The 16,962-nt window shown below is 41.0% G+C and overlaps 1 protein-coding gene across 13 annotated transcripts in view; it reads left to right on the plus strand.

Annotated features, from left to right (window-relative positions):
• The first annotated feature begins 122 nt into the window (after positions 1-122).
• LOC117496870 (AP2-associated protein kinase 1-like) overlaps positions 123-16,962 on the plus strand; it is a 31,008-nt gene continuing 14,168 nt past the window's right edge. For 10 of the 13 annotated variants that reach the window (XM_034148693.1, XM_034148697.1, XM_034148699.1 and 7 more), the window contains exons 1-12: positions 123-945; positions 5,908-6,026; positions 6,552-6,660; positions 7,161-7,303; positions 7,439-7,560; positions 7,647-7,728; positions 8,323-8,455; positions 8,582-8,685; positions 9,151-9,230; positions 9,855-10,018; positions 14,274-14,455; positions 16,437-16,646. In XM_034148693.1, coding sequence (XP_034004584.1) covers positions 786-945; positions 5,908-6,026; positions 6,552-6,660; positions 7,161-7,303; positions 7,439-7,560; positions 7,647-7,728; positions 8,323-8,455; positions 8,582-8,685; positions 9,151-9,230; positions 9,855-10,018; positions 14,274-14,455; positions 16,437-16,646 — 1,608 coding nt within the window. In that variant the 5' untranslated portion in view covers positions 123-785. The remainder of the gene's footprint in view (positions 946-5,907; positions 6,027-6,551; positions 6,661-7,160; positions 7,304-7,438; positions 7,561-7,646; positions 7,729-8,322; positions 8,456-8,581; positions 8,686-9,150; positions 9,231-9,854; positions 10,019-14,273; positions 14,456-16,436; positions 16,647-16,962) is intronic. The other 3 variants (XM_034148694.1, XM_034148698.1, XM_034148701.1) reach the window with 2 other exon arrangements.

The following is a 16,962-nucleotide window of genomic DNA, read 5'->3' on the forward strand; positions in this document are numbered from 1 at the left end:
TACTTGAGTAAAGTACTTACTTTACACCTCTGCCAGAGGGACCAGCATGTATTAGCAGGGGACTAGCGTGGACTGACAGGAAGTTGTTGTTTCTCTGACCAATCACATGAAGAGAGGTCCAGCAGCGCAGTCCGCATTGGAGACTCTCCCCATAGCATCCTCTCTGTTTGTAGCTACGTTAGCTCTGTCATTAAGTTAGTGGACCAGCCTCCACACAGGCTGCTGGACGCACAAAAGCAGTGGAGGTCTGTCATTTTTTATGCGACAAAGATTAAAAGGGCAGCAGATGAACTAAGGTTTATTTCAGGTGGAAGATATAATCGGAGATGTGTAATAAACTGCATTGGACACTTAGGACCTACCTGGCTTCCAGCCTATCAACTGACAGCTGTCACCGTACCTAGCTGCTGAGCTAGCTTTGTGCTAACGGCTAACAAGTGTTTTTTTCGGGCTAAATTAGCCAGCCAGTGCTACTCTCGCTTCAGAGAGGAAAATAGTTGACTTCCGCATGGACGTTATATCGTATTATTTTCTCAACAGAATTTGACTCCGCCTGCTGTTCAAACCATGAGTTAGCTAAGGTGCGTCGGACCGCAGTGTTTGGAATATTTAAGGTCCAGCTAAGTAAGCTAGCATTTAGCCTCGAAGCTAGCTTTCATTCAATTTTTGAAAAACTGCTTACGCGTTAACACCAGCACAACAGCGCACCGGGACTGCTTCAATCCAAACTGTTGTTACGATACTAATACATTTTGGACTTGCTTTGAATAACCTCTGTTGGGAAAATGAAGAAATTCTTTGACTCTCGTCGGGAGTTGGTGAGCTCCGGGCCTGGATCTGGAGCCGGTGGAGGAGGCGCTGGATCCGGCGGCGGAGACGGCTTCATCGGACGGGTCTTCACCATTGGACGGTATCAGGTGACCGTGGAGGAAATTGTCGCAGAAGGTGAACTATGTGGCTTACTGTTGTGTGGATTACACCCATGTCACACAAACACGCTTATCTAGATCCACAGTCTGCCCTGTACCACATTGTTTTGAGTCAAGTAACATTATGTGTGGGCCTGTTTTTTGGGGGGTTATGGCCTGAGTAGACTACAAACCAAATGATATACTATACATTTATCATATGTGAATTATGAGAAAGGCAATGGTCATTCGTATTGGCACATTGCCATGACAGTTGTATTAATTGTGACCACCAAGGAAACTCTTTTAATGCTCTTTCAATTTCCAGTCAGACTTTACTTTTGTGCTCTTAGGTTACTTTCTTATCCTTTCTTCTTTTGTTTAATTGCTCAATTGAAAAATGATTTAAATGTAGGAGTGGGTGTGAATATAATTGTCAGTTAATCAGATTTGATTCTCCTTGAAATACAGCACATTTTAGCTCTAGGCTTGGAGGAACCCTAATTGTACAACTGGATTTTCTACTGTTTTGTTAAGGACCAATGCCATGCTGACTCATCTGTCTTGATATTTACAGAGGGAGTAACAAATTACAAATGCAGATATTAGAAGTTTTGATGTTGAAAAAGAGGGAAAGGTTATCGGGATGGGCAGACACATAAAACCTGACCTCGTGACAAACCTGGTCTTTCATAACATACCTGGGGCCTGCACTTATCTATCTTAAAACAATGTTTATTAGCTGTAGGTTAATCCCAGTCATTGAGCTGAAGGCCGAGAAATGTTTTTCTGAAAACTGGTCTTAACCAGAACATGGTTAAACAAACGTATTGATATGGGGCGAACAAGTTTCCTATGGTCATTTGTCTTTGCAATGAGAGTCTGCCATGCCCTGTTAGCGAAGAGTGGCTGTTACTGAATAATAGATGAAAGAAGACTGATTAATTCATCAGTACTATAGATGGGCCCCATGTGTTTGGCCACATCTTACCTTTATGAATGTGTTAGACATCCAACCGCAGTTATACCCCGCATTGACATGCCAGTGGAAACATATAGTGGAATTTGTGCAGAGTGCATCTGAGTTTTCTAATCAGTTCTGAAAAAAGAAAAGTTGGAACTGCTAGAGATTGACTCGAGAGAGGCACCACTCATCCTCATCAACCCGATTTAGACCGTGAAAGATACTAATTCCCTAAAATTATAGATCCTTTCACAAAATCCTAGTTGGAATGTTTTTTCTGCAGATCATATTTAATCTTGCTTTGGGAGTGGACCAACTGCTTGCAATGTGACTCCCCCCTAGTGTCACTTAGTCTATTTGTTCAGATGGTTTTGGCTGTAGTCTGGGCTATTAATTTCTGTGGGCTTTCTGCTTGATTTGGAATTGTGTCTACTCCCTTTGTTGTTATTGTTAAACTCTGTTGCCTTTAACTGAAATGAAGCCTGTTTTACAATAAGCAGACAAAAGCAGTCAGAAGGACATACTGGTGGCTTTGGGCCTCAAGGTTTGTTCGGAATCTCATTATTGAAGTCCTTTTTTTAGACATTTGGGCTTCTGGCAGCTGTCTCTAATTTGTCCTCACAGGACTTTCCGAGAGACAGCTTTCTGTCTTTATCAACAAGGTGTGTTTTCTTCTGTCCATATAGAGTTACTCACTCCTCGTACCATTAGCCCTGTTCTGGAAATGTAACATGTTGCATTGAATCAGTGCCCCCCCCCCCCCCCCCCTCTAACAAAGACTAATAAGACCAATGCTTACTTAGTATCAAGTAGATGAGACTGCAGCTAGTATTTATTGCTGTCGCTGCGGGGTCATGTAACCCTGCTGCAAGCATGTTTGTTAACAACATAGTAGTTGTAAGGAAATGTGATGGTAGTTATATAACTTCCATTACACTGATGAGAACTTGTAACAGGACACTTTTACCAATCTCTGCGCTTTTCATAGCAGTGCCTGAAGGTTTACGTTTGTGTGCATTTGCTTGAGCGTGGATACAGCTAGAGGGGTATAATCCTTAAAGTCAGTTACGTCACGAGGCAGTGGCTATTTGTAGTTCTACTTACAACTATTTGCTCGCACTGTCTACTGAGATTGAAGACCACTGCTAAAAATGTTGCTTAAGAAGCCCGCTAATCCTTTTAATTTCCTACCGGCATTTCAGATTAGGCTCTGAAAGTCAACTGTCTGAACTCTGACGTACCACACACAAACACACTCACATGCGTGTTTCATGTGTTCATCATGACCAGTGTTTCCGCCAGACCAGGGCTGAGAGGGCGTCCACCCCGAGAGCGGGGGGTGACGTCGTGTCACGTGACTTGAATTTTGAATTGAGCCGTCCCTTAAGTTATAGATACTATCTCTTTACGTATTAGTGATGGGAATTCATTTGGCTCGGCTCACTAAGAAGTGCCGGCTCTTTTCTTAGTGACTAGTCACTAAGAAGAGCCGGCTCTTTCGGCTCCTAAACGGCTCTTCGTGTTACCACAGTTTACCACGGAGCGTCAGTTTCGCCGCTGCGAGGCTCCGGCGCTCGCAGTTCACGCGTGTGCTCCACTAGCACCCCCCGTCAAGGCTCGCCGGCAGTACACTTTCCGTCACAGGAACACGCTTTGCTGGCGGCGAAAATAATCCCACCAGACTCCTTTGCCCCTCCAACAGAGGGATGTCCTTGTCCTTTTTCCTTTTCGTCATTTCAAGCGATAAAAACTCGATCTTCTCTCGAATTTTTTTTTTTTTTGGATGCCCTCGGCTCGAGTTCGGGGCGTTCCGCGCTGAATAAGGCCGTCAAATGACGGCAAGATGCCCCCCTGGCGGAAACGCTGTTCATGACGTCTCTTTATTCTAATTCACGATAGGCTCTCTGTTAGTTTGATAGTGTCCTCATTAAAACCCATGTTCTGGAGCACAATGTTTAGTTCTCTGTGTCTTATTAACACTAATCACTCAGCCAAGTGCTCGGACACTAACATGCCTGTTGGTGCAGCTCTGTGTTGCACATTTTTGCACTTCATTGTGAATTTTCCAGTATTGAGTTTATAGCTGATGACATAAGTGAAATTGTGAGGTGTGTTGTCATCAATGCTGAACCAGCTCCACCCTGTTCCAAACAAGATATAACACTGAACAAACATGATTTAATTGTAGTCTGAGGATTGTTGTATTAAATTAATCATTTAGGCAAGCCTGTTAGAAGGTGTTTAAGTGAGAATGTGTTGACTCTTATCATCTTTTTGTACTCTGTGCATTTATTTAATGATACAGCTCATAGTCCCAAGGCAGTCCTTATCAAAAGTCATCCAGACCATTCACATGGAGCTGCGTTGGGTTTAGTAATGCAAGCTGGATGAGTCAGCCCAGTGCATGGCATTAACACAAGCTGTGAACAGAAGAGCTGCACTAACACAACAACCTGCTACATAAAAAGAAGAGATAACAAAATGCAAGCGGAGGCCAGTTCATATCTGCAATCCAGTGAAGACAATAGATTATCCCACAGTTCACATTCCAGTGTGGTGCAGTCTGTTTGTAGAAAAACCTGCAATGTAAGCTTCATTGGTAAATGCTTTCTCCTTGTGACTTGACCGGTATAGTTATTCATATCTGTTGAAAGACGTATCCTTTATTCATTTGTGTGGTTGCTGGTGGCTCGAGGATACATACAGCTGACATGTAGTTTCCCCCATGTGTCAGCATCACTGCGAGCAAAGGTGGGATGATTCATTCTCTCACTTCCTGTATCCTCTGTCAGTTGTGTCTTCTTGCATCATTTTCTTCAGCACTGCTGCTGACTCACACAGTGCTGTACACCTCGTACCAATCTCCCAGCCCGCCTGCCCGCCAACCATTCATCTATTTCTCACAGTTTTTTTCCCGTTAATCACTCCCTACCAACCTTAGCACTATAATAACATGAAATCCATGTCTTAGTTGGGGTTACAAAATAACGGGAATTTTCAAAGATGGAAACTTTCCATGGGAATTTAAGGGAATAAACTGGGAATTTTCAAAATTGAAGGTTGGCTCTTCATAGGGAGCTTAAATATAGTTGGGGAAAGTATATTTTAGCATAATCTTGACTAAAACAAACAGATGCCATTCAAGTACACTTGAATATCCATGCCGTTCCTCAATCACATGCACATAGCACACTGCTTACTGCATGGCTATTGAGACCACACCCCCTACAGGCACTGTGCATTCCTCCATCACATGCACAGATGATTTATAGAAGTAATATTTAACTCAACATTCATGTTTTTGTTCTTCAATGAAACAAATGATTGTTCAATAAAATAATTAAAACTTGTTCTGTTGTACTTACAAATAAATCTGTTGAAATGTCATGTTTTTTAATTGTATCATTTTGCATGGATGTTTTCTTATGACAAAACAAAATGTTTATATTTATGCTTGGATATGATACAATTTGATTACATTACTCTCAATTCCCAGTTAGTTCCCATAAATTCCCATGGAAAGTTTCCAATATGGAATATTTCCAAAATTCCCCAGCTTAACTTCCCATGGAAATGTACCGGAAATGTTCCGCCCCTTTGCAACCCTAATCTTAGTTAAGGATAATCCTATTCCTTAATTCCATTAATCAGCCCCATTAGCTACCAGGATCAAAATATGTCAGGGTTTGACAGAATACTGCTGGGGGACGTTTTGAGACGCTCTCAAAAAAGAAAGTAGCTGTCAGAATCAGTATTTGACACACAATAGTTTTTTTTACAAGTTATACTTTTGGAGAACAACAGAATATCTGCAACAGACAGGGACCGTAGTGATAATTTAAAACAATCAGTTTCACTTCAAGAACTGTCACCATGTATGTACTTGTTCCTCTTATAGCTACACATAAAAATAACACAGTGCAATAGGACATTTTTAATGAGTTATTCTCGACTACAGTGTATTTAGTTTTTCTTCAGAAAATATATATTTCTTTGTTCTAATGTCTCCTTCTCCATCTCTCCGTTCATTTGCAGGAGGTTTCGCCATAGTCTTTCTGGTGCGGACTCATCAAGGCGTACGTTGTGCACTCAAACGGATGTATGTCAACAATGACAATGATCTGCAAGTCTGTCAACTTGAGATTCAGATCATGGTGAGTAACACGGTCCAGTATATTTTTATTTTCTGACACTACTTGTAGATGGTCATGTAACACAAACAGTTGAAAGAGTTTTCAATTGAAATACTTCTGTGGTCTGAATGTGACCAAGCCCTAAATGCTTTAAGACCTATGCACTTTAAGTAGAAGCACTTTATCTGAGACAACTCATTGACCCAGGAATAGTGATAGTAACAGAAGCGAGCTCAAGGGTTGTATTGTAATAAATGCAATCTAAGCTCCCTTGGAAGTTAATCTACTCACTGCAGACCTTACTATAAGTGACACTAACTCAGTTCCAGCAGCCACACCCTGGTTGGCATGACTATCGCTAGATGGTTATCATCATAACGTCCGGACCTTTGGCAGAGAATCAGCAACTCTGTTAAAAATAGACTAAATATCTATAAACATGGGTGTTTTCTTTGCTATTTACTTACCCAAATGTTTCAAAGCCTGTAGAATGTATGATTATGTTGTATCCAAATTGTCTGTCACTGTTGCTTTCTCTGTACACAGAGGGACCTAGTGGGCAACAAAAACATAGTTGGTTTCCTGGACTCCAGCATTACAGCAGTTGGAGCTGGCGATGTTTGGGAAGTCCTAATCTTAATGGACTTCTGTCGAGGTAAATACACCCACCCCCCCCATTTCTTTATTGAACTCAAAGCTCCATTACCCTCAGCTTCACACAGATTCCTGTTCAGTTCGATGCAAATATTTAGACAACAGCTGTCTATGGTCAATAAAACGTCTGTTTAATTCAATACGCTGCTGAGTGGTGTTATTTATAGAATGTATAAATATTTACATCACTGTCTAGTTTCTCAATCTAATATATCTTGTGCTTGTAACATAAGATATATTCCATTCAAACAAACTTTCCATAAAACCCACAATGTTAATGCAGTGTTGAATTTACAGTAATTAAACAATTCTTTCATCTTCTTTACAATATTTTTCAGTTTTAAAGTGTCTCAAGAATTGATTGAAAAAGAACGGTGTAAACTGTATCTCTCACTGATTCAAATAGTAAAAAAATAAATTGTAAAATGTAGTAAGTCAAATATAAAATGACACATTAAAGTTATTCATTATACCTTAGTTGACTGTATCTGTTCTATGCAGGTGGGCAGGTGGTTAACCTAATGAACCAGCGGCTGCAGACGGGCTTCACTGAGGCCGAGGTGCTTCAGATCTTTTGTGACACGTGCGAGGCGCTCGCTCGTCTCCACCAGTGCAATACTCCAATCGTCCATCGAGATCTTAAGGCAAGTCTAATTCACTTTATAGAATGCTTCTCACGGCATAAGGATAGTTAATTGGTCATTATTTGGAAGAACTGTAATGTGAGGTCTTTTCAAGCACTAAGTTCTGACAGGTCTCTTTTTGTCTTGTTCATTCAGGTGGAAAATATCCTTCTGCACGACCGGGGACATTATGTGCTCTGTGATTTTGGGAGTGCCACCAACCGCTTCCAAAACCCTCAGACAGAGGGGGTGCCAGTGGTGGAGGAGGAAATCAAAAAGTGGGTTTTTTACTGGGCTCTTTACTCTTATGATCCTTTCTCTGCTTAAAAAAATACAAAGCTCATTAGTGTGTTCTTTAAACCAGGTACACTACTCTGTCGTACCGCGCTCCAGAGATGGTCAACCTCTACGCTGGAATGATTATCACTACAAAGGCTGACATTTGGGTGAGAAAGCTGTGTTTATTATCACTATGCCACATAGCTAATATTAATTCACCATGACAGTGACATCAGTGTTTCCAACATAATTTGATTCTCTTTGTGGGGGCACCGCACCCCCCCCCCCCGGCAAGAAAAGCCAAAGGCCCCTTAACCTATTCGGGTGGCCCACGCATCCACCCCCCCCCCTCAAATAAGAAAATACATGCAAGTTCATGGCTACTGTAGACAATGTTCTTGTTGCTCTGTGTTGCGTTGTTAATGAGTGAGACACACCGGAGTTGAGGATCTGTGGGGTTTATTCTCCCAAAAATATGATTTACAACTCCTTACTCAAGGGCACACTAGTAGTGGTGTTCCAGGCGGGATTTGAACTCGCAACCTTCCGATCATCAGCCCACCTCACTATCCATTAGAGTAGACCACCAACATTTTAAATAAAAAATAAATAAAAAGATTATTATTTTTATTTATTCTTTTCCATTTGTGGCGGACGATATTTAATTGTTGCGGCCCGCCACAAATAAATCAATGTATGGGAAACACTGGACATGTAACCTTACATTTACATAAAGTGACTTGATTTTCTTGTCTATACAGGCCATGGGTTGTCTACTCTACAAGCTGTGCTACTTCACGGTTCCCTTCGGGGAGAGCCAGGTGGCTATCTGTGATGGAAGTTTCACTATTCCAGACAACTCCCGCTATTCCCAGGACATGCACTGTCTCATCAGTGAGTAACCTTGATCGTCACAATAAACACACTGCCCTGCTTTCAGCCTATGCGTCCTGTATATGTGCAGTAACTGTAGGTTTGGATGTTTTTTTAAACAAACATGCTTTGTTATTGATTTCTCAGGATACATGCTGGAACCTGACCCAGATAAGAGACCAGACATCTACCAAATATCCTACTTTGCCTTTAAACTGGCTAGACGAGAGTGTCCAGTCCCAAATGTACATGTAAGTCACCATGGCAAGAGCAATGCCAGGAATTTGAGATGATGATATTCTGTAGGGTTAGTGTTATATATTAACACAGCTATTATTTTAATAACCATATAGGACTTCTTATGTATCTCACATAAAGTGGTTTCCGTGTCCTTGCTGCTTTCTAAGAAAAGTTATCAAGGAAGTAATTATATTAAAGGGAAGGGAGGCTTTGTAGCGTTTGCCAGTTGGCTGCCATCCATCCATCATACCCTTTTTTCAAGTATTTCAAAGTAACACAGCAACATGTCAGCCAAATTCTGAATTCACCTTTTTAAATTGTATTCACTTTGCAGTAATGGTGCGGAAGTTTCAAATCAATACTGGATTGTATCTTTAACACTCAAAATATTTCCTAATACCCCAGTGTTTCAAGCTATTTAAGAAATGTGATTACCCTTGATTTAATTAAAAAATTCAATCCTCTTACTCTTGCAGAATTCCCCTATTCCCGCAAAACTTCCCGAGCCCATCAGAGCCAGTGAAGCAGTGGCCAAAAAGAGTCATATCAAAGCCAGGTAAGATAAGACACACACAATACAAGGTGAGGGAAGAATTTAAAGGTCACCTATTATGCAAAATCCACATTTCCATGTCTTTTATACATCAACACGTGTCCCCTCTGTGTAAAGAGGTTCTGAAAGTTTCAGGAAAAAAGATTCTCTCACTTTTTGTCCTGATCCATTTATAGAAAAACCTGTCAGAAAATGAGCTGATCAGATTTTGGCCACTTCATGATGTCATAACGATATTTTGGCTTGTGCAACCATTAGCCAATCACCAACCAAGGTAACCCCCCCCCCCCCCCCCCACCTTATCACCTGAATCTCCTCCTAGAGCACCATTGTGTTCTTTCTAACCAAATCTCTCTCAGAGGGGCGTGGGGAGGGGCTCCTTATTTTCATCTAAAGTAACAGACAGAGAATCAGCACTTTTGAAACAGGGCTGAAACAGAGGGGATTATGGGATGCTGCAATGATCTGTTTGGTGTTTGGAGCCAAACACTTCAGAGACATGTTTTGTATATATCTGAGACCGATAATATATTGATGAAAAACAGTATAATAGGGGACCTTTAAGATTTATTTTTTAGGGAAAAAACGTTAACATTTCTCGTCACATTTCTCTTTCCCTTCCATCAGGCTCTCAGACCCCACTCCTACCTTGGAAACCTCAATCGCACCTCGCCAACGACCCAAAGCTGGCCAGGCTCAACCTCAGCCGATATCATGCATCCTCCCCATCCAGCCAGCTCTCACCCCCCGCAAGAGACCCAATGTGGCCTCTGGAGCCCCCCAGGCCATAGGTATGATCTGTGATACCTCTGTGTGTTATCATCATTCATACCAGATAAAGGGGCCCTGTGTTAATGGAGACAGTTATCCTTGACTCAGTGACATCTTGTATTGAACTCAGCACAGTCAAATGCTCATTCCTATTAAGGGCTTGTATTCCCAGTGGTTCAATTAGCTCGTTCTTGTAAGGCAGGGGTGTCAAACTCAATTTCATCGAGGGCCACATCAGCATTATGGTTGCACTCAAAGGGCCGGTTGTAACTTTAAGACTTTATAAATATACATATATAAATATTTAATATATATAAAATAATGTATTACATTTACATGATTGCCTCTGCATTGGATTATTATAAGATAGGGTAATAACTTCATAATTAACTACGTCTGAAAGAAGAAGTCTAGGGCAAATAATTGCAAGTCTGTTCAGTGAGAATGTCACAAAATGATTTTTTTTTAAAAGCCAAATTCTGGAAAAAAAGTCAAAATCAAAACAAAAAGTGACATTTTGAAAAAAAACGTAACATTTTGGAAAAAAATAACAATTCTGAGAAAAAGGCACATTTTGAAGTAAAAACTGCCAAATTCAGAGAAAAAAGGACATGTAGTTTATGGGCAACGTGCTTCTGTAGATCGCCATGTAACCTTAATTATCTCAAAGGGTCTGAATATCTCAAAGGTTGTGGTGACTGATGTTGCACTCTCTGATCATTCCTGTGTTTTCTTTGAGAGCTCTATTTCTGTTCACAAAAATGTTCAGAAAGAGGTAACCACAAAGCGATATTTAACTGAAAATACTAGGGAAATGTTTACTCATAATTTTTCATCCACACTCTCCCCTGCTAACATCTCAGTAAATGAGCTAGTAGATCATTTTAATTCAAAAATTAAAAATGTTATAGATGCCATTGCTCCAACTAAGGTAAAGGAAGTGATTGGCAAGAAAATATCTCCATGGAGAAAGGCCATGACCGTGAGAACAGAAAAAAGAGAGTGTCGAAAAGCTGAACGTAGGTGGCGAAAAACAAATCTCCAGGTTCACTTTGAAATCTATAAAGAGAGACTTGGCCTTTATAATTTGGAATTGAAAAACGCACGACAGTCTTTCTTCTCTGACATCATTACCAAAAACAAAAACAACGCACGTGCCTTGTTTGCTACCGTCGACAGACTAACTAACCCCCCAGTGTCAGTAGCCTCTGAATTTCTATCCACCAGGGCGTGCAATGATTTTGCCTCCTTCTTCACTGACAAAATTCAGAAAATTAGACAAGCAGTCAGTGCCTCTGTATCAAGTACAGCAAATGTGTTGTCCCTATGTCCACCTAATATCAATTCAGACATCATGACACAATTCCATCAGATTAATGGTAAAAACTTAGAGGACATTATTCAACTTCTGAAATCCTCCTCCTGCTGCCTTGATATTATTCCAACAGGATTTTTCAAAGATGTTTTTCCTTGCATGGCCTCAGATCTACTTCATATAGTAAACAAGTCTCTTCACTCAGGTATTTTTCCAGAGGCCCTGAAAACTGCAGTCATTAAACCGCTCTTAAAAAAGAATAATCTAGATGCTTCAGTAATGAACAATTACAGGCCAATATCAAACCTGCCATTTCTAGGTAAAATCATTGAAAAAGTTGTATTTCAACAGTTGAGTAACTTCTTGCATTTAAATAACTATTTGGATGTGTTCCAGTCAGGATTTCGTCCAAACCACAGCACTGAGACTGCTCTTGTAAAGGTCTTCAATGACATCCACTTAAACACAGACAGTGGCAGAACTTCAGTGTTAGTATTATTAGATCTCAGTGCTGCGTTTGATACTGTTGACCACAACATATTACTAGACCGACTAGAAAACTGGGTGGGACTTTCGGAAACAGTTCTAAATTGGTTTGAGTCCTACTTAAAGGACAGAAAAAACTTTGTTTCTATAGGTAAATACACATCTGAGTTGACAAATATGACATGTGGGGTACCTCAAGGCTCCATCTTGGGGCCTCTTCTCTTTAACATCTACATGCTACCACTGGCTCAGATAATGAAAAACAACAAAATAAGTTACCATAGCTATGCGGATGACACACAAATTTACGTAACAATTTCACCAGGAGATTATGCTCCAATTCAAACACTGAGTAAGTGCATTGAACAAATCACTGACTGGATGTGTCAGAACTTTCTCCAATTAAACAAAGATAAGACTGAGGTAATGGTTTTTGGAGCCAAGGCAGAACGTATAAAAGTTAGCGCTGAGCTTCAGTCTGCAATGTTCAAAACAACAGATAAAGCCAGAAATCTAGGTGTAGTCATGGACTCTGACCTGAGTTTCAACAGTCACATTAAAACCGTTACTAAATCAGCCTACTATCACCTAAAGAACATATCTAGGATTAAAGGACTAATGTCACAGCAGGATTTGGAAAAACTTGTCCATGCTTTTATCTTCAGTAGACACGACTACTGTAATGGTGTCTTCACAGGTCTCACTAAAAAATCTATTAGAAAGCTGCAGCTAATTCAGAAAGCTGCTGCTCGAGTCCTCACTAACACTAAGAAAGTGGATCACATCACTCCTGTTCTGAAGTCCTTACACTGGCTTCCTGTGTGTCAAAGAATAGATTTCAAAATACTGCTGCTGGTTTATAAAGCTTTGAATGGTTTAGGCCCAAAATACATGTCTGACCTCCTGCTACATTATGAACCATCCAGATCTCTCAGGTCTTCAGGGACTGGTCAGCTTTCTGTCCCCAGAGTCAGAACTAAACATGGAGAAGCAGCGTTCAGTTATTATGCTCCAAATATCTGGAACAAACTCCCAGAAACCTGCAGGTCCGCTGCAACTCTTACTACTTTTAAATCCAGGCTGAAGACTTTTCTTTTTGCCGCTGCTTTTAATTGAACTATTCACATCTTAAACTGCACTGTAACTTTTAACTTTTATCCATGTATTTTTTCTTTTAATGTTTATTTTATTATCTTTGCTTTTTAATGACTGATTTTAAATGCCATTTTCATAATGTCTTCCATTTTTGTAAAGCACTTTGAATTGCCTTGTGTTGAAAGGTGCTATATAAATAAACTTGCCTTGCCTTATAACCAGGGGTGCACACAACTTTCTCAGTGAGGTACTCAGATGAGTACCTGGAGTCAGTGTTTGGTACTCCAACTTCTGGCTCCCCTCAAAGTTCCCATTAAGCCCTCTGTATCGCGATTGTCAACGGGGGGGGGTGGTAGTGGAGTACAGAGCTTCGTGACCACAGATCGTTGTGATCAGCTGTTTTAGCGCAGTGCTGCTGTACAGACCGACGTTACCAGCAGCCCTGCGCTAAGACAGACCGACGTTAACCCTGTATGTTAACGACGTTAACAGCAGCCCTGTCTGTTCACACGGAGACCGACTCTGTCGTCTGGAAAAGCTTCACAAGTACGTCGGTACGCAAATGCGCTTTGTGACATAAGTGACGGTACGCATTTCAGATTGTTGCCGCGCATGCGTACCAGTTATGTGCACCCCTGCTTATAACAAGGTTATCACAGGCCGGATTTGGTCCCCGGGCCTTGAGTTTGACACCCCTGTTGTAAGGCTTTTAATTAACTTTTTATGAGGCGATTGACATTTACACTTTTACATTAGTGTCACAGTCACAAAGACAGCATGGAGTAATGTCACATTAATTACTGCAGCACTGGGCACTCTTCTCAAAGGAAATAATGTGTGTAATTTATGCGTGAAATACTATATCAAAGAGAAATCAAAAAACTATTGAGCTAAATGTTTTATGCTTAATACATTTGTTAAGTTTTTGAGTATTATTTTGTTTTGTTTTTAGATGAAAGTGGATATTGGACCAAAAATATTACCATTTATTAAAATAATTTCTAATTGGAAGGTCTTGTTTTTTACATTTAAAGATTCGTCAAACACTGAAATCCCTTTTTATTTTCACATCATTTCAAGTGTTTGTGTACTTGCCACATGGATGAAAACAAGAACACGATTCTCCAGGGCACCAGATAAAAGGGTTGCATCTTAAAAAGAAAATCTTAGTAGATAGTTCAATCAATCGGACCCTCACATTGTACAAGAAATAACTTCCAAAGAAACCCCACAGTTAATGGAAGAAACCTCAGGGAGAGCAACAAAGGAGGATCCCTCTCTCAGGACGGACAGACGTGCAAAAGCTGCCGTGTGTAAATTGAAAAGATAATACATTTAGTACTACGTTATTCTCATTCTTCTTGTCTTATCCCTTCCAGGTGTTGGCATCAATGTCCCTCCTCCAGCTGCAGCCGCTGTCCAAGCAGCTCAACAGACTCCTGCTGCCCCTCAGACCCCTCCGACCGCCAACATGCAGCCGCAGGCGACCCCTCAGCACCAACAGCTCCTCATGAAGCAACAGCAAGCCGCCGCCTTCCTGAGTCCACAGAGCAACCAGCAGGTAGGCGTCCGGGTAGAGCAGGAGTGTAAATACGCTTTGGCCACATTGAGTGTGCTAAAACATCTCACAGGGACACTGATGGATGGTGTGTTGCGATGCTGTCAACATGTGGTGACACATTCTCGAGCAAATTAGGCTTATTTCCAAACTAGAAAAACAGCATCCGAGGATTTTAAGCAAATAGCTCCAGGTAAAAATATTTGTATTTGTATATTTGTTACAGGTAGAGCACATTCATTCTTCCTCTTCCTAGAGCAGGGGTGGGGAACCTTTTTCCTCTCAAGGGCCATTTCAATTTTTACAACATCCTCCGAGGGCCGTACAAATTATTGAACTCAACCTCTGCTTAAAAAAACTAAAATCACAGCCCATTCATTTTGCCTTTCTTTCATGCTGTGCAAAGAAAAAGCAACCTCTTAATAATTAATGACTCGAGCATGCATGCACGTGCACGGTTGTGGCATGACCACCAAAACAGAAAGATATGGACACAAGATGTGTGCAAATGTATTTAGTTTCCTATCTATGTGGACATGATTTTAGTGGGGGGTGGACCTCACCTCCTCTAGGGGGGTCCGGGGACATGCTCCACCGGGAAGATTTTTTAAAGTTAAAAGCATCAATCTGGTGCACTTTGAGAGCAACATTAGGAGATCAATGGATACATCTCTCAACACCCATATGAAACAGAACTGTAAGCAGATTTACTTTTTCTTTATGGATATTTTACAAATCACTCCCCTTTCAAACTGTATTCTTGTTTATTAACAACTTTTTTTTACTGTCATATAGTATTTTATACCTGTTTACTTTATTCTCTTATTTTTGTATAACTATAATGATCATATAAAGATGTGCCTTTACCTCACTGGTTGTAGAAAAAGCTTCTTATATTCGTTAGCATAGCTAGCTAATCAGATGCTAATAACAACAAAGTTATTGACTGTATGATCAGTATGTCAGATGAACAGATCGCCACTGGGCTTTCAACTAAAGACACAGCCACGCAAAAACTGCGGCATGTGTACGGCTCCTTATGGGTACTGCCATTTTAAATGAAGTACCGGAGCGACGTTCTGGTGCTCTCCGGCAGAACTACACCCCTTTCAGACGAGACATATACCACGTGATGACACGTTAGGCTCGTGTTGTGTTCAAGGACCCTGACCTTGGCCAGGAAAAACAGGTACTCGCTTGTTTAATTCTTTTGCGGGCTAGATTTCTTAAATGTTCCTGTGTTTATAAATTACCTCGAGGGTCGTATCAAATGGTCTCGCGAACCGTATACCGCCCGGAGGCCGCAGGTTCCCCACCCCTGTCCTAGAGAGATATCTGTGCTTAAAAAAAGCCTGTGTGTAGACCTTGTTTAACTACTCCTGCTCTAATTCAAAATATCACTATTCATGCAAAAGAAAAGCAATGTGATAGAACACACAGTTTGCTCTATTGACCTGAATTAATCTTAAACATACAAACACATGCAGAAGGCCTGCCCGGTTGCTTGACCAGAGTATCTTTTTATCTCATGGTTCAGACTGTAATATGCAGCTACCATGATTTATTTGTAATTTAAGTGTCCAGGAATGGACCGTGACCCCCTCTAATTCTTACCTTCTGTTATTGTTTGTTGGCCTTAGCTCGCTCTGTAAGCTATTTTGAAATGTATTCTTTAAAAAATTGTTGATATATTAAAATATAACATAATTACAATACTATTATCTCTGGTTTGTTCGGATAGAATCTATGCTTTTAAGGCTCAAACACCTAAATGTTGTGAATGAATCTCTCCTCACCCTCCCTTCCCCATGTCTATCTCTCTCCGTCTGTCTCCCTCTTTCTCATGTTATGTCTTCATTTCCATTGTACAGTCAAACAGGTAGAAAATAAATACTATGCTTTAGGAGGCTGCACTTGTCAACTAACTATACATCATGACAAACTGGGCCTTGCTCATGCTCGGCTGTGTGATATTCCTATGTAGCATCACTTGGCACAGAGCGTCCAGCAGCAACACGCAGCGTCTCAGGCGTTCACCCTGCTGCAGTCCAAAGCTCAGCCTGTTCCTCCTGTTATTGCCCTGCAACACCAGCAGCAGCAACATTTAGCTCCTGTCCATGAACCCACAGCTTCTCATCTGACCCCGATCCCAGAGTCTGCAGCGGTTGGTCCCTCAGCAGACCCAGAGGTTGGGGTAACATCCTTCTCCTGATGCCGTCTGCTGCTCTTTTGTGCCGGGGAGATGATTACCAGCTCGTTTCTTTCACACCCTTACTATTACTTTTCCTCTTCTTCGGCACAGGGAAGGCCAGAATAATCTCATATGGAAAATATTGAATGTGACAATGTTTTTGTGGTGTGGCTAGAAAGGCTTTCATTATTGCTATGTTGGAAATACACAAATCACTTAACCAAATCAGTATGTGCTCGTCTTGCTTCTAAATGTGGTTATTTTGTATTACTTTGTCGTCCTTCTCAATGTGTGTTGCCTGTACTCTTTGATAAGATGC

Source organism: Trematomus bernacchii, unplaced genomic scaffold, assembly GCF_902827165.1.
Source record: "Trematomus bernacchii unplaced genomic scaffold, fTreBer1.1, whole genome shotgun sequence".
NCBI lineage: Eukaryota > Metazoa > Chordata > Actinopteri > Perciformes > Nototheniidae > Trematomus > Trematomus bernacchii.